A 16,263-nucleotide genomic window follows, 5' to 3' on the forward strand; every position below is an offset into this window, starting at 1 on the left:
TCATGGCGGGGGGGAGGGGGGGAAGGAACATTTTGGGATGTCACCCGCGAGCTGCAGCCTGGGCAACGCGTGCACCCCCAGCGCCAGGGGAGCTTTCCTCGCTTGCGTCCGTTCCCCAGCCAGATGACGGAGCCCGGCGCGGCGGGAGGTGATGGGCGCCCGGCGGTGCCGGCCTGCAGGCAGCACGCTGGGAGTCGTCCTCAAGGAAACTCGTGACACTGGTTTCCCTCCAAAGCACCTTCCCGCCGCCTCGGTGCTCCGCAGGGCCTTGGAGGCCGAGCGGGCCCTCGCCAGCCTCCCCGAGGACGCGGAGGCGGCCGGGGTAAGACGTGCCGGGCGATGCCCCGGGTCCGGCGCCGCTGCGGACGCGGAGCCCCCCCAGAGCTGGGGCCCCGCTGCCAGCCCGGGCGACCCTGCCTGCGGACCGCGGCCCGACGCCCGGGCTGGGCGCCGCGTGGGCCTCTCCCCGAAACGCCGGCCGCTCGCGCGCCGCCGCGGGGGGCTGCCGAACCCGGGCCGCACCGCGGGGCGGCTGCGCGTCGGGCGGGTGCTTACCGCGCGCCTTAAACCCCGGGCCACTCCCTCGCGCGTGCGGTTTCCAAAATACGCTGTTCTGCCTTCACAGGACCCAGGGCCTTTTTTGCCACTGAGAAAACGCGGCCAGGTCTGGCTGCAACCCCAGCAGCTCCGTGCCCGCTCGCTCGTTCATCCTGCCTTTGCCTCCCTTGCGAGCCGGGGGGGCTCCCGGGGATGCTCTTCCGAGACGCGCCGAGGACAAGAGCCCCGTCCCACCTGCCCGCTTACAGCGCTTGGTGCTGGCGCCTCGCTGCCCTCTCCCTCCCCGGCCGCCCCCGGGGTGGAAGTCCCGCCGGGACGGAGCGGGGCCGGTTCCCTCCTCCTGCTCCTCGACCCGGCTCAGCGCGGCCGGAAATCGCAACCGGACGACACCTCTTCCGTCTCATCCCCCGAAAACACCGAGCCAGGCAGAAGGAGTTATGTACGGAGAGGTTTTATGCGATAGAGATACACAACGTTGGATTTAAGCACTGGGTTTTCAGCATCTGGAGCGCTAAAGCACGAAGCGGTGGCGCAGCGGCGGCCGGCGGTGCAGCAGCAGCAGCAGCAGCACACGCGCGCGCCCGCGGGGAGACGGGGGCTCGCGGCCGCCCCTTCCGAAGCGCTCCCTGCGGAGGGTCGCGCCCTTTATCTCTTCGGACGCGGTCAGAAATGAAGCCGCTGCGGCGCCAGCGAGCGCGGCCCGCTCCGCGCGGGGCCGTTGGCTTTCACCGACGCACCAGCGACTTGTCCTGCACCAGCTTCCGCTTCCTTCTGCCCCGGCGCGCCGCCTGGCTCTGCCGAGCGAAAGCTTGCAAACTTGCTGCAAGGCATGAGCCGCGCTTCAAAAATCACCTATTGCTTTGAACGTCCGCTTTCCTGGAGGCGAGCTGCGGCCGTCTCGGGGGGGTCGGCGCTGGCTGCCAGCGCTCACGTGGCGGTGGCAAGGGCCCGAGGGGCTTGCGAGGGCGCGCGGCTCCGGAGCGGAGCAGAAGCAGGCGCTGCGCCCTGGGGACGTAACCTGGGGAGCTGCGCGGGCAGGAGGGGTCACGGACCGCGGGCTGGAGGAGCCAGACGCCGCTGGAGGTGGCGCCTTGCTTGGAGCGGCCCCCGGCGACTTCGAGCCGCTCAGACACGGGGCAGTGCTTGAAGAGGGCGCCAGGTCCCGGGCTCCCGGCCCCGCGAGCGGCAGGTAGAGGAGGTCTGCGAGGTGCCGCTTAATGCCTCCCCTCGGCTCTCCGGCTGCAGACATAGCGCTCTACTTTCTTGGTCTGGCCTAGTTTCGGATGCTTTCCTCCAGCTGCGATGGGGACGTTCGCTCCGCCACGGCACTGCCAAAGGCAGCGCTGGGAAGCAGCAGCTCGCTGGCTCAGCCCGGTGCGGACGAGGCGGACGCTGCCCAGCCGGGAGCGCTCCGTGTGCGCTTTGCTCCTCTGTGGCCGACGTGGGGAAAAAAAACCCTGCAGTTTGGGTGCGTAAAAACGATGCTTCCGGTCGCTTCGCGTGCTGAAAAGCAGTGGCGGTCGGAGGGGGACAGAGCAGGGGATTCAGAGCACCCCAGCAACCTGGGAGTCCCCTGAACAACCCCAAGGGTTGCACTAAGGCAACTCAGTGCAAGCTATTTGCTAGCAAGAGAAGTCGGTCTACTGAGGACAGGTCATGGCAGCTATAATTTTGGAGGCACTTTAGCTTTTCCTAGAGCTAGAACCAGCTTTTTCCCCCGAGGCTCCAGCAACGTTGTGGAGAAAGCCCAGAACCGCGCGATCTTCTGTCCTGCCGGTGTTCGGCAGAGGGAGTTTGCAGGTCTCCTCTCCTTCCCCTCGGCTCTCTGCAAGAGCGAACCGGAGGTTCAGGGCCAGGCTGAGCGGGTGTCTCGCCCCGGGGCCGGGGAGGGGACGGTCCCTACCTGCGCAGGGCTGTCCTGGTGCTAGAGCTCCGCAGATCGTCCGCCGTCTTGCTGTCTCCCGCTTGCTCCTGATTCCACAGAGTCCGGCACACGGAAAGACACGTACGGGCACTTCTTCACGTTGAGGCACACGAGTTTCTCGAGCGACGCTGTCTTAACGATCTCAAAGCCAGTTGCTCCGCCAAACGTGCTGGGTTTCCAGTACTCGGGGGAGCAGATGGGGTTTCCGAGAAGCCCCTTGAGGGAGAACGGAGCTCCGATCTCCACCATGCTTTCCCCAAAAATTGAATTGGGCTGGGGTTTCTCAAGCAGCAAGCCCAGATAAAACTCCAGAGCATCAATGTCTCCATACAGCTCTTCCAGCTCTGCCGCCTTCTCGTCCTCTCCTGCATCAAGGGAACGTCAGAGCGCTTCAGTAAGAGGATGAGCCCAGGGCAAGGCCTGGCCTTGCTCTAGGTGCCGGGGCCGCGGCAGCTCTCGTACCCGACGCGCCGGCTCGGCCCGGCGGCCGGCGCTGCCCTCTGCACAGCGAAGCCCACGAGCCAGGCAGCAGCCCCGTCCGCCTTCGGTGCGGGCCAACGAAAAGCCTTGCTGCGGCCAAGCGCGGAGGGGCCGGCGGCAGCCGTGCCGTCCTACCTGTTAACTCTTGAAAGGACTTGTAGGGCTTCATGCCAAACCTCTTCCGATACTCATTGAAGGGCTGGAGCCTCAGCTGCCGGGACTCCTTGATAACCCCCACAGCCACTTTCAAGACGTTGGCGTTGATGGTTTGCCCCCCGCCGATCTGCAGGGGGGAACCCGAGGAGCGTGGTCACCCTGAAGCGCCGGCATCACCTCCAGGGCGGCACCTGCCCACCCCGGGCTGCCGCCCCTGGAGCGGCCGCGTCGGGCAGCGAGCGGGGGCATCGCCGGACAGCGGAGCTGCTGAGAAGCAGCCTGGGCCAAAGCCTGTCCCATCTCCAGCGAGGGGTGGAGGAAGGCACGTGAGAAGCCCAGGTGGGACAGTTATGCACCGGCCGGGGAGGTGGGGAGCGATTATTGGTTTTGGGGGGACACAGGGGGAACCTGAACATCCAGAGAGCGGCAGGTCTGCGTGTCAGCCTTGAGGCAAGACAACAGCCAGAAACACCAACGCAAGCGCGTGGAAGAAAACCTCCATGCGATGGCAGCAAAGACCAGCGCGAGGCGCGTTGCTTGGGCGCCTCGGCGGCCGTCGCGGGCCCTGGCCCCGTAACGCGCTCTGCGCTGGCTGCGCCAGCGGGTTCACCGCAGGCTCCCGAAGCCATCAGGACGTTTGCCGCCAGGTCCCACGTCAAGCAGGCGAGGCCGCCGAGACCCAACCTCGCTACGCTGCCTGTGGGCAGGCGTCACGGCACGGAGGCTGGGTGCCACCGGGCTGGTTGGTGTTTGAACGCACCCCGGGTGACGGGCTGAACGTGCCACGCGCGGCCCCGCTGCTGGGCTGAGGCATCGGTCAGCGGCTGCGCTCAAGGCCCTGCTGGGAGGAGGGCAGACCTGGGACCGGCGACGCCAGGGACCGGAGCTTTGCCCAGGGTAAGAAGAGGAGTTCAAAACTCTGCCGCTTGCCTTGCAAGTCCCAGAGCTTGCCACCACCATCAGGCAGCAGAGCAACCTGGGCACTCAAGGCGTCAAAAGCATCCACCTGCGATTCCCAGCGTCCCACTGCACCAACCGCAGAGGGCACCAGGACGTGCCCGCACGGAGGAGAGAGCAAGACCTTACCCTGCCTGCAATCTGCTTGGAAAAGGACTCCACCAAGGCCTCCACGCCATAGTCCATGAGCATGGAGGTGTTGTAGAGGAACTGCTCGTAGCTGTACTCTTTCCCCTGGATGACGAACGAGTCCGGCATCAGCCCGTGCCAGTGGTAGAGCTGGTTGAACTCCACGGCAATGCGATTGCGGTACTGGAACTGCACCCCGAAGAGCAGCTCGGGGTCGAACTTGAGGCTCAGGAAGTACCCGCTGAGGTGCTGCACGTAATCTTCAATGACTATCTTAATGGTCTCCCCTAGGCAGGAAACGAGAGAAGCAGATGTCAGCTGGCAGCAACTGGAGAAGGGCTCCAGGTCGGCCCCTTGGGATGTCACCCGCATGCTGCAGTGCTACACACAGAGCAAGGCTCTCCAAGGGCCGCGTGTCCCTCAGGCACCTCGAGGAGGCCCATGGGGGCCTCAGCACCCTGAACCACCTGGGACCGTTCTGACCATTGGCTTGTTGAGATGGCTGGGAGTTTTTTCAGTGAACTGTTTTTTTCACCAGTCAAAAGGTTGGTTTGCCCAAACCAAAATCGTTCATGAGCAAGCTGACCTTGATACACTTCTTAGAGATTAAAAATGGGTGATTTCCAGTGTGGGGACATGGACCACTTCTGGATTTTGGTTGAAAATGATATTTCATTGGATTATAGTAAATTTATAATAGAACATTAAAATGACATAATTAAAAATTATGACAGTTAAACTTTTTGATGGGCAAAGGCCAATTTTTTAAAAAATTGCATACGTTCGACAAGTGATGTATATTCACGGAGGATGAGAGCTGCTGTGAGCTGCTCACAACCTTGGACACTGTCTTTGTGCTGTCCTTGCTAACACTGTCACAGCAAAGCAAGGAGACAGATCCTCTGATGAGCTACTGTCAGTCCAGCCCTTGAGGCCAAGCCCTGTAGGTGATATTTTCTGAGGACATGTAACCGGTGCCACTGAGGAACAGTCATGCTAAACAGCATGAATGTCACGATATGCCACAATAAGGTCAACAAAGGATGCCAGATAAGACCGTTCCACATGGCGAAGTTCTGGGAAATGGGCTGAAAATAATATAAGTGAAATGCTGAATAGCAGGACGCTGTGCCAGGGCGAGATATGATCCCCAGACGGCTGCCGGAAAAAATACTCCACAATTAAAGCTAAACTGGCCACCACCCTCGAAACAGAGACCTACAAACACACCCGTCCTGGGGAGCTTGCCCAAGGAGGCAGGACATGCAGGACGCCCCGTGCCCGTGCCCAGCCGCGGCACTGGTCCTCACCGATGAGGATGAGGCGAGCCGTCTGGAAGAGCTGTTCATCGCTCCACGTAGGATGCTCCTGTTTCAGGATGTCGCAGACACGGTTGTGCTCGCGGAGCCAGAGCGTGGCGTACAGGCAGAGCCCCGGCAGGAGCCCAAACACCTCCTGCCCCATGGCCATCTGCTTCTCCTTCGGCATGCCAGGCGGGTAGACCATGTGAACGGGAGCATCAGTAACCGTCGGGGGGTACACCTCTCCGTCCACCACCTTGGAGAGACAAGAGCGCCATGGCAGAAAGCGGAGGAGGGGACACAACCGTCCCGACAACAGCCTGTGCGGGCAGGACCTACCTCTCGATGGGCAGCACAGCTGCTCCCCTGCACGGCCCTGACCAGGGAAAACCCCTCTCTCTTGTAACCCCCACCACGTGACGCCGCTGGCAAGCACCTAGACCCCCCCGAAGCTCTTCTCTGACCTACGTCGGACAGTTCAGGGACAACCCTGCGTGGTGGTGACAAGCTAGGGCTGCAGCACGAGACCCTGTACGCCAGGTGCCTGCAGAGCCCAGGGTCTCTGCTTTGCCCAGGAGGCCGGAGGGCGGCAGCAGGACGTCCCCTGTGGACCTGCCCAAAGAGGTGTCTCCAGCCAGCAATCACCAAAGTGGGGCCCAGCAGCGCTGGGTGTGTGGTCCTGAGGGCTGGTGTCTCCCAGAGCTCCCGGGAGCCTTGGGCCAGCAGCTTCCAGAGAGGCACGGGCTTCAAACAAAAAACGAGCGTGGGACAGAGGCTGCCTTTCGGCACGTGCTGGGTCTGGTGGTACCTGGAATTTGAGCTTCCCGTCCCTGAAGAGTCGCAGCTGGTGCTGACGCTGCAAGTTGTCCCCATACAGGTGCCCGAGGTCCACCTAGAGAAAAAGCCTGGCGTCGCCCCGCTGCTGCCCAGGGCGCACGCTGCGGCGCGGCGCCCCGCTCGCAGCCCCGACAGCCAGGCGGGGTTGCTGGCCGCGGGCGCCCAGCGCTGCAGGTCCGCAGCCCACCCCGCGCCCGGCGGCGCCGCGGGGCAGGAGCTCGTTGGCAAGATTTAGAAAGGCCGGAGGTGCTGGAGACGGGTCGCCGGCGGGGCTGGAGCAGCAGCCGGGCCCCAGCGCCAGCCCTCACCCCGTGCCCCAGCGCCTTGGTGAAGCCGCGGCCCATCTTCCCGTAGGTCTTGAAGAACTGGTGGGTGAAATGCTGGGCGAAGAAGGCGAACATCAGGTTGGTGCCCTGGGGATCGGCCTCGAACTTCCGCCGCAGCAGGAACCTCTCCGCCAGGAGCTGAGCGTCGGGGAGCTGCTTCCTGCCTGCGGAGGACACCGCTCGCTTGGTGGCCCGCGGCGGGCTGGGAGGCGCCGCGCACCCCGAGGTGGCCCTGCGGCCACCCCCTACCTTTGGTGCCCATGGGCGTGGGGCAGTCGTCCGGCACGGGCGGCAGCACGCGGGTGTAGTAGCTGACGTTGGCGTAGGCTTCCCAGCTGACGTAGCCGTAAGCCGAGTTGAAGGTGGGTGGGCTGGGGATGAGGTTGGCGCGCACTGCAAGGGCACAGCCCGGAGTGACCCCGCTGCTGGCGGCGGCACCGCAGAGACACCCCCCCATCCCGCGCCCGTCCGGCCCGCGGCGAGCGCCCGTCTACCCGCCTGGCGCGCGACGCCCGGTCTCGGATGACGAACTAGAGGAGAAACGGTGCAGAAACGGTGAAGCCCGCGGCTGGCGCCTCGCGGGCGTGCAGCCTGCGTGAGTACGCGCCGTGGGAAGCGTTGGGACGGCAGCGAGTAAGCTGCGCGGGGGCTTCGGGGCCCGCGGGGTAACGGAGAGCGGCGCTGCCCGCGGCTCGCCGGGGACCCGCAGCCGCCCTCCTCACCCGTCAGCACCAGCCTCATGAGCGTGTCCCGGACGAAGGTGGCGTTGACGATGTCCCAGAACCATCGGAAGTGGGTCAGGAGGAAGTGGAAGACGGCCGGGCTGGGCTTCAGCAGGGCGCGGAGCCGGGTCCAGAGCTCGGCTGCAGGGGGACGTTGCCTCGCGTTACCCCCCCGCGGCGGCGGCGGCGGCCGGGCCCGGCCCCGGCTCGCCCGGCTGCAGCAGCACGGGGCCGCCGGAGCAGACACTCACGGGAGGTGCAGTCGGCGCCGGAGTAGCCGGTCCGCGTGCAGTCGCACTCGTAGCCGTCGAGGCCGACCCTCACGCACACCCCTTGGTGCTGGCAGGGGTAGGAGCAGCACGGGTTCGCTGCGGGACCAGGCGGAGGGGTTAGGGCACGACGCTGCCCCCCCCCCCCCCGACCCGCGCCGCCTCCCCCGTCCTGCCCCGGGGCGGGGGGGTGCGAGGCAGCAGCTCCCGGGGGGCCCGGCCCCCGCTGCCCCCCGGCTCACGCCGCGGCGCAGGAGCAGCACCAGCCCCGGTGCCCCGGAGCAGCCGCCCCGGCGGGCTGCAACAGCCGCTCCGGGGGGGGGGGTAACATCAGCGCTCGGCTTTTCCCTTCACCCCCCCCGACGAGGAATTTTTGGCCGGGAGCGTGGCTTTGGCGCAGCAGGGCGCCGGGGGGCCTGCGGCTGCAGGAGCGGGGCTCACCCCTGCAGCGGCGGGATCGAGCGCAGCAGCGGCAGCCACCGCCGCAGCTCGAGTTTGCTCTGGCCAAGCGGCTGCGCGGCCGCGGCGGGGGGAAACGGCCGAGCGCGGGGTCCCCACCGCCTCCCTGCCCTGGGCCGGGCCGCTTCCTCCGCGGCAGCGCCGGTGCCGCCGCCGCCGCTCTGCAGGCGCGAGATAAGGGGCCCGGCCCCGGGGGAGCCCCGGGGGGGGCCAAGGGGGGGCGGCCGCCCTTGCGCTTTTTTTTTTTTTTTTCCTTTCTTCTTCCCGGCTGCCTGAGGAGCCTCTGCTGCGGCTCTGCGCGACGCCCGAGCGCTGCCGCCCGCTGCCAAGGCTGCCGCAGGCCCGCAGGAACGCGGGAGCAGGTTCTGACGCCGCCGGGACGCGCGGGCAGATGTGCCGAGCGCGCAGCGCGTTCCCCCCTAGGAAACTCTGCTTCCAAGTTAACATCTTTAAAACATAAACCTAATTTTGCAAAAAAAAAAATAATTAAAAAAAAATCTCTTTGTTTCCAAGCCAGCTCCTGCAGCTGGGGATGGGGGGGGGACCGGTCGGTGCCGCTGCGGGCTCAGCAGCCCCCAGCCCGGCGACCCCCAACACTCACGTTTTGGGGCCGGCTCGCCAGGGCTTAGCTCGGCTCCCAGCTCGGCTCCCCCTGGCCCCCCCTCAAACCTTTTCAAGCATCCAGCCGCCACTACGCCTCCAGCCCAGAGGCAGAAGCAGGTTCTTATTCATCGCAGCTGGACTGACCTCAGACCGCTGCTGGGCCCCCCTTTTTTTTTTTTTTTGGCAATAGGGAAACTTTTGCAAGCTGAGCCGTGTCATACGGAGCAGGCTCGGGGCTTCGGCGGCGTGCTGGGGCCGGGCACCCCCGGGGCCGGCGCCGGGTGCCGCAGGCGGGCCGAGGGTGGGAAAGGCGGCGGGAGCCTGGGGGCGCGAGGCCGCCGCGGACCCCCCCCTCCTCGCCGCCGCTCCCCGCCCCGCGCAGGAGTCCGGCACCGAATTCCCCGCCGCCGGCAGAGCATCCGGCGCCGGCGGCCGAGCGCTTCCAAGCCCGGGGCCGCGGCGCCGCCAACTCGCTCCCGCTCGCTGACCCGACGCGCGCTGCGGCGGGAGAAGAGGAGCCGAAGGACTGGGACCGTCTGGGGAGCTTAATCAAAAAGTAGAACAAATTCTCGCTCTCGTTTTGCTGAGAAAAGCGTGTCCCAAGCGAGGAAGCGCAGAAAGGCCGGGGCCGGGAACGCCGCCGCCGGCGGGCGGGAAGCACGGCCGTCGCGCCGAGGGACGACTCGAGCCACCGTCGCGCCGAGGGTCTCGGAGGAACCGGCAGCACGTGGCGCCGGGCCGCGCCGGGGCTCGAGGCGGGCTGGCGTGTCGCCTGCCCCAGCGAAGGCTCGGGCCGCCACGGCCGTTGCGCAACCGCTACCTCGGGGGCGCCGGGCCGGGGGGAGCGCGGGGAAGGGCCGAGCTGCGAGCGCCCACGCCGGCGGCGGCCGGCTGCGAGGTGCGAGCAGCGTCCCGGCGGCCTTGGCGGGCGCCCAGCTGCAGCTGCCGCGGCCGGGGACGCCCGCGGCCCGGCCAGCCCCCGCGTGTGGTCCCCGGGAGGCCGCAGCAGGAGGCAGAAAGGGAAGCTGGGTTTTGTTTTTGTGTTTTGTTTTGTTTTGTTTTTAATGGGAGTTTTTGCTCTCCGGCCAAGCACGACAGGCTGAAACCTGCTGCTCCTTCCTTGCGCTGGAGACTTGCCGTCCTGGTCCGCGTCGCCCGGCGCCACGGCGCGCAGAGCCGGGCTCCAGCTCCTGCTTTGCTGCAGGTTTTGCCGGGCTGCCGCCTGCCCTGCCCTGCCCTGGCTCTCGGCTTTCTGCCGAGGAAGGGCCTCTGCGCAGGGGACGGGAGGGGAGGGGAGGGATGGGGTGGGGTGGGATGGGATGGATGGGATGGGGTGGCATGGGATGGGTAGGTGGGATGGGATGGGGTGGGGTGGGATGGATGGGATTGGGTGGGATGGATGGGATGGATGGGATGGGGTGGCATGGGATGGGTAGGTGGGATGGGATGGGGTGGGATGGGATGGATGGTATTGGGTGGGATGGATGGGATGGGGTGGCATGGGATGGATGGGATGGGGTGGGTGGGGTGGGATGGATGGGATGGGGTGGCATGGGATGGGTAGGTGGGATGGGATGGGGTGGGATGGGATGGATGGGATTGGGTGGGATGGGTGGGATGAGGTGGGTGGGATGGGGTAGGACGGGATGGGTAGGTGGGATGGATGGGATGGGAGGGGATGGATGGGATGGGTGGGATGGGGTGGGTAGGATGGGATGAATGGGATAGGATGGGTGGATGGGATGGGGTGGGATGGGTAGGTGGGTGGGATGGGGTGGGATGGGATAGGTGGGATGAGATGGGGTGGGATGGGATGGGTAGGTGGGATAGGGTGGGTGGGATAGGATGGGTGGATGGGATGGGGTGGGATGGGTAGGTGGGTGGGATGGGGTGGGATGGGATAGGTGGGATGAGATGGGGTGGGATGGGAAGGTGGGATAGGGTGGGTGGGATGGGATGGGGTGGAATGGGTAGGTGGGATAGGGTGGGTGGGGTGGGATGGGGCGGGATGGGTAGGGGGGTGGGATGGGGTGGGATGGGACAGGTGGGATGGGATGGGGAGCCGGCAAGGAGCAGCGATGGGCTCAGCCCTGAGCCGGCAGCGCGGCGCTCCGGCACGTTCCCGGGACAGACGGGGGCTCTGCCCGCCCGGGCCCCCTCCCCGCAGAGCCTCGGCCCTGCCCCGGGGCCCCGGTACCGGCCCCCCGCGGCCGCTCCCCGCGCACCGCCCGACGCCGCTCGCCCCACGTCTCCCCGGTGCCGGCTCCCCCGGTACCGGACCGCCCGCTGCCCCGGTGCCGGTCCCCCCCCGGCCCGACGGCGCGTACCGGTGCCGGCGCTCCGGGCGGCGCAGAGCAGCATCACCTGGGCGAGCAGCAGCCGCGGGCGCAGCGGCGCGGAGCGGAGCGCCGGGGCCGCCGGGGCCGCCGGGGTCCGGGCTCGGCACCCAGCGCCCATGGCGAGAGGCAGCGCCGCCGCCCCGGCCCCGCCGCGCTCCGCCCGCCCCGCCGCCCCGCGCCGCCCCGCGCCGCCCCGCTCCGCCCCCCGGCCCCGTGACACCCCCGGCCGCCCCCACCTCCCCACGTCCCCCCCGTGTCCCCCGGGACCCCCCGGCCGCCCCCACCTCCCCACGTCCCCCCCGGGATCCCCCGTGACACCCCCGGCCGCCCCCACCTCCCCACGTCCCCGCTGTGTCCCCCGGGACCCCCCGGCCGTCCCCACCTCCCCCTGTCCCCCCCGCGCCCCATGTGCCCCGGGACCCCCCGGGACCCCCCGGCCGCCCCCACCTCCCTCTGTCCCCCTCGCACCCCATGTCCCCCGGGATCCCCCGGGACCCCCCGGCCGTCCCCACCTCCCCACGTCCCCCCTGTGTCCCCCGGGACCCCCCGGCCGCCCCCACCTCCCCCTGTCCCCCTCGCACCCCATGTGCCCCGGGACCCCCCGGGACCCCCTGGCCGTCCCCACCTCCCCACGTCCCCCCTGTGTCCCCCGGGACCCCCCGGCTGCCCCCACCTCCCCACGTCCCCCCCGCGCCCCATGTCCCCCGGGACCCCCCGGGACCTCCCTCACGTCCCCACCTCCCCATGCCCCCCCCCCGTGTCCCCCGGGACCCCCCGGCCGTCCCCACCTCCCCACGTCCCCCCTGTGTCCCCCGGGACCCCCCGGCTATCCCCACCTCTCCCCACACCCCATGTCCCCCCCGGGATCCCCCTGGCTCTCCCCCCGTCCCTATGTCCCTCCCAGCCCCTCGTCCCTCGGGATCCCCATCCCTGGCCCTCCAAGCCGACTGCCGCCTCCCTGCGTCCCTCCGCTCCCCACGTCCCCCCCCAGGATCTCCACAGCCCTCCCGTGGTCCCCGCACGCCCCCAGGCGCCCTGGCCCCCATGGTCCCCAGGGTGCCCGCGCCCTCCTCCGCCTGCGCCCGGAGCACCCGGCACAGCCCGGCGCCCTGTCCGGCTGCCCCGGCGCCCGCTGCCGGCAGCCAGAACCGAGCCAAAGAGGCGACTTGATCCGTAAAACCGTCAGCGGGTGCTTCCAGCCGGGCCGCGGGGCACCGGCCGCGCGCGAGCCCGCGGGGCTCCCGGGGCTGCGGGATCGGGGGCCCGTCCCGGCGGGCTCCGCGCGAGCGCCCGAAAACCGGCCGGCTTGGCCGGCAGCTGCCCCGCAGCTGCTTGGCGTTCCCGGGCGCGGCGCGGAGGAGAAGCCTTGCAAGGCTGCAAACAGCTTTCGCAGATGTCCAAAAATGCAGGGCAAACAAAGCGTTCGGGGCGATTACGAGACACGTTACAGGCTTTGCTGGGAAGGAGGGGGGTCGGCAGCTCGCACGGCCGAGCGGAGGCGGGCAGCGCCGCGTCCCGGGGGGGGGCAGCCCCGGCCTCCCCGCTCCGGCCTCCGGAGGACGCGGGCTCCGTGGGGAGCAACGCAACGCTACCGCCCGTCTGCAACGCGCGGGGCTGAGCCCCGGCGGGCTCGTTGCACGCATGGCTCGGCGGCTGCTGGCCTGGCTGGGCTGCAAAGCCGGGAGCAGCCACGCGCGGGGCTTCGGCTGGCGCAGAGACAGAAACGCCAGCGCCCCGCCGCCGCGCTCGCCCCGGCCGCCGAGCGGGAGCACGCGAGGTTTCCGGGGAGGAAAAGGTTTCCGCGGGCGCCAGGGCAGCGCTGGGGGCACCCAGCTGGGCTGAGCTATTTCCGAGCGGGGCCGGGGGCCGCCGCGTTTCCTGGCGGCGGCCGTGGGGGCCGCCCCGGGCTATCGCCGCCCGGCAGCTCCGCCGCCCGCGGTTTGCCCTGGGGAAGCGGGTCGCCCGCTCCGGCGGGTACCCCCCCCCGGCTGCTGCTGGGGGCTCCCGGACCGGGTGCTTCTCCGCCGAGAAAGCCCTGGAGAAGGTTTCGGAGAGCCTGGAGGGGGAAGGCGTCAACACCCCGGGATGGGCCGGCCGCGCGGCCGCCCGCGCTCTGCCCGGCGGGCGACGGCCTCTCTGCTGCGCGATCAGGACGGGGCGGGCCGCGCGGCGCGGGGGACCCTGGGGGCTGGCGCGGGGTCGGCGGGCTCCCGGCACCCCTCGCTCCCGGCACCCCTCTTTCGGCTTTCCTCATTCTTCCTGCGCGATCTCCTAAGTTTTGCTTCTCCCTTTTTGGTTCCCCCCCCCCCGCTTTTTTTAACCGCCGGGCAGGCGGGTGACGGCGACTCGTGGGGCCCCGGGGTGGCTGCGGCGATGTGCTCGAGCCGCGCGTCTCGCTGCGCTGGCGAGAGGAGGCGGCAGCGGCGGTGGGGAGCGAGCCCCCGGCCCGGGCTCCGGCCAGCTGCTCGGCCACCCCGACGGCGTGCCACTCGGCCACCCCGACAACGTGCCACTCGGCCACCCCGATAATGTGCCGCACGGCCACCCCGACAACGTGCCACTCGGCCATCCCGACAACGTGCCACTCGGCCATCCCGACAACGTGCCACACGGCCACCCCGACAACGTGCCACTCGGCCACCCCGACAACGTGCCGCACGGCCACCCCGACAACGTGCCACTCGGCCATCCTGACAACGTGCCGCTCGGCCACCCCGACAACGTGCCACACGGCCATCCCGACAACGTGCCACTCGGCCACCCCGACAACGTGCCGCACGGCCACCCCGACAACGTGCCACTCGGCCATCCTGACAACGTGCCGCACGGCCACCCCGACAACGTGCCACACGGCCATCCCGACAACGTGCCGCACGGCCATCCTGACAACGTGCCACTCGGCCATCCTGACAACGTGCCACACGGCCACCCCGACAACGTGCCACTCGGCCACCCCGACAACGTGCCGCACGGCCACCCCGACAACGTGCCACTCGGCCATCCTGACAACGTGCCACTCGGCCACCCCGACGGCGTGCCACTCGGCCACCCCGACAACGTGCCACTCGGCCACCCTGACAACGTGCCACTCGGCCACCCCGACAACGTGCCGCACGGCCACCCCGACAACGTGCCACTCGGCCATCCCGACAACGTGCCGCTCGGCCACCCCGACAACGTGCCGCACGGCCACCCCGACAACGTGCCACTCAGCCATCCCGACAACGTGCCGCACGGCCACCCCGACAACGTGCCACTCGGCCATCCCGACAACGTGCCGCTCGGCCACCCCGACAACGTGCCGCACGGCCACCCCGACAACGTGCCACTCAGCCATCCCGACAACGTGCCGCACGGCCATCCCGACAACGTGCCACTCGGCCACCCCGACGGCGTGCCACTCGGCCACCCTGACAACGTGCCACTCGGCCACCCCGACAACGTGCCACACGGCCACCCCGACAACGTGCCACTCGGCCACCCCGACAACGTGCCGCACGGCCACCCCGACAACGTGCCACTCGGCCACCCCGACAACGTGCCGCACGGCCACCCCGACAACGTGCCGCACGGCCACCCCGACAACGTGCCACTCGGCCATCCCGACAACGTGCCACTCGGCCACCCCGACGGCGTGCCACTCGGCCACCCCGACAACGTGCCGCACGGCCACCCCGACAACGTGCCACTCGGCCATCCCGACAACGTGCCGCACGGCCACCCCGACAACGTGCCACTCGGCCATCCCGACAACGTGCCGCACGGCCACCCCGACAACGTGCCACACGGCCATCCCGACAACGTGCCGCACGGCCATCCTGACAACGTGCCACTCGGCCACCCCGACAACGTGCCACTCGGCCACCCTGACAACGTGCCACTCGGCCACCCTGACAACGTGCCGCACGGCCACCCCGACAACGTGCCACTCGGCCATCCCGACAACGTGCCGCACGGCCATCCCGACAACGTGCCACTCGGCCACCCCGACGGCGTGCCACTCGGCCACCCTGACAACGTGCCACTCGGCCACCCCGACAACGTGCCACACGGCCATCCTGACAACGTGCCACACGGCCACCCCGACAACGTGCCACTCGGCCATCCCGACAACGTGCCACTCGGCCACCCCGACGGCGTGCCACTCGGCCACCCCGACAACGTGCCACTCGGCCACCCCGACGGCGTGCCACTCAGCCACCCCGACAACGTGCCACTCGGCCACCCCGACAACGTGCCACTCAGCCACCCCGACAACGTGCCACTCGGCCACCCCGACAACGTGCCGCACGGCCACCCCGACAACGTGCCACTCAGCCACCCCGACAACGTGCCACTCGGCCACCCCGACAACGTGCCGCACGGCCACCCCGACAACGTGCCACTCGGCCACCCCGACAACGTGCCGCACGGCCACCCCGACAACGTGCCGCACGGCCACCCCGACAACGTGCCACTCGGCCACCCCGACAACGTGCCACACGGCCACCCCGACGGCGTGCCACTCGGCCACCCCGACAACGTGCCACTTGGCCACCCCGACAACGTGCCACTCGGCCACCCCGACAACGTGCCGCACGGCCACCCCGACAACGTGCCGCACGGCCACCCCGACGGCGTGCCAGGCAGCCAGCGCCGAGGGCAGAGCCGGCGCCGGCAGCAGCCTGCGAGCGGCCGGCAGGAGAAACTGCGCGCGGAGTCGCGCTGTCGGGCCGCGTCCTCCCGTGGGGAGGCAGCAAAACCCCGCCGATGCCGCGGCGGGCGGGCGGCGAAGGCCCTCGAGCCGGCGCCCCCTTCCCGGGGCTCGGGGCCGGCTCCCCCCAGCACGGGGGGGACGGACGCAAAAAGCTTGCGGCGGCCGCAAAGAATAGCCCAAAAAAAAAACCCCCAAAGCCCCCCAAAACCCGCTCCTCGCGGCCCGGCCTGCCCGCGGGGTCCCCGCGCTCCCCGGCCGGCGCTCCCGGGAAAGCCGAGCTCCCTGCGGCAGCCGGCGGCCCTGGCGCAGCTGGGACGGTGCGGGGAGCCGACGGCTCCGTTCAGCCCGGAGGAGGCTGCAGCAGCTCCGGGGAGGGGAGATTTGCCAGGGCAGCGGGCGCGTGGCCAAGGCTGGCGGCCCAGCGATCGCAGCCCGGACCGGGGCTCGCCGCAGTTTAAAACCACCCTGCACCGCGTGCGGGAAGGACTCGCCGAGCCTTTTGTTTTT

The 16,263-nt window shown here is 69.1% G+C and overlaps 1 protein-coding gene across 4 annotated transcripts; it reads right to left on the reverse strand.

Annotated features, from left to right (window-relative positions):
• Positions 1–993: 993 nt before the first annotated feature.
• Positions 994–11,212, reverse strand: PTGS1 (prostaglandin-endoperoxide synthase 1). 4 transcript variants are annotated; one of them, XM_068914652.1, is made up of 11 exons: positions 11,049–11,212; positions 7,642–7,758; positions 7,391–7,531; positions 6,918–7,061; positions 6,651–6,832; positions 6,314–6,397; positions 5,515–5,761; positions 4,205–4,491; positions 3,098–3,245; positions 2,462–2,847; positions 994–2,383 (listed from the first exon to the last, which is right to left on the reverse strand). In XM_068914652.1, exons 1-10 carry the CDS (start codon positions 11,176–11,178, stop codon positions 2,483–2,485), a joined length of 1,845 nt encoding a protein of 614 aa, XP_068770753.1. In that variant the 5' UTR covers positions 11,179–11,212; the 3' UTR covers positions 994–2,383; positions 2,462–2,482. The 4 variants fall into 4 exon arrangements, with proteins under 4 accessions (XP_068770753.1, XP_068770754.1, XP_068770755.1 ...); XM_068914653.1 differs by having other exon boundaries at positions 6,918–7,198; positions 11,049–11,208; XM_068914654.1 differs by lacking the exon at positions 11,049–11,212 and adding an exon at positions 8,101–8,255 and having other exon boundaries at positions 6,918–7,198.
• Positions 11,213–16,263: the final 5,051 nt, after the last annotated feature.

The sequence above is a fragment of the Struthio camelus genome, chromosome 20, assembly GCF_040807025.1.
Source record: "Struthio camelus isolate bStrCam1 chromosome 20, bStrCam1.hap1, whole genome shotgun sequence".
Classification (NCBI taxonomy): Eukaryota; Metazoa; Chordata; class Aves; order Struthioniformes; family Struthionidae; genus Struthio; species Struthio camelus.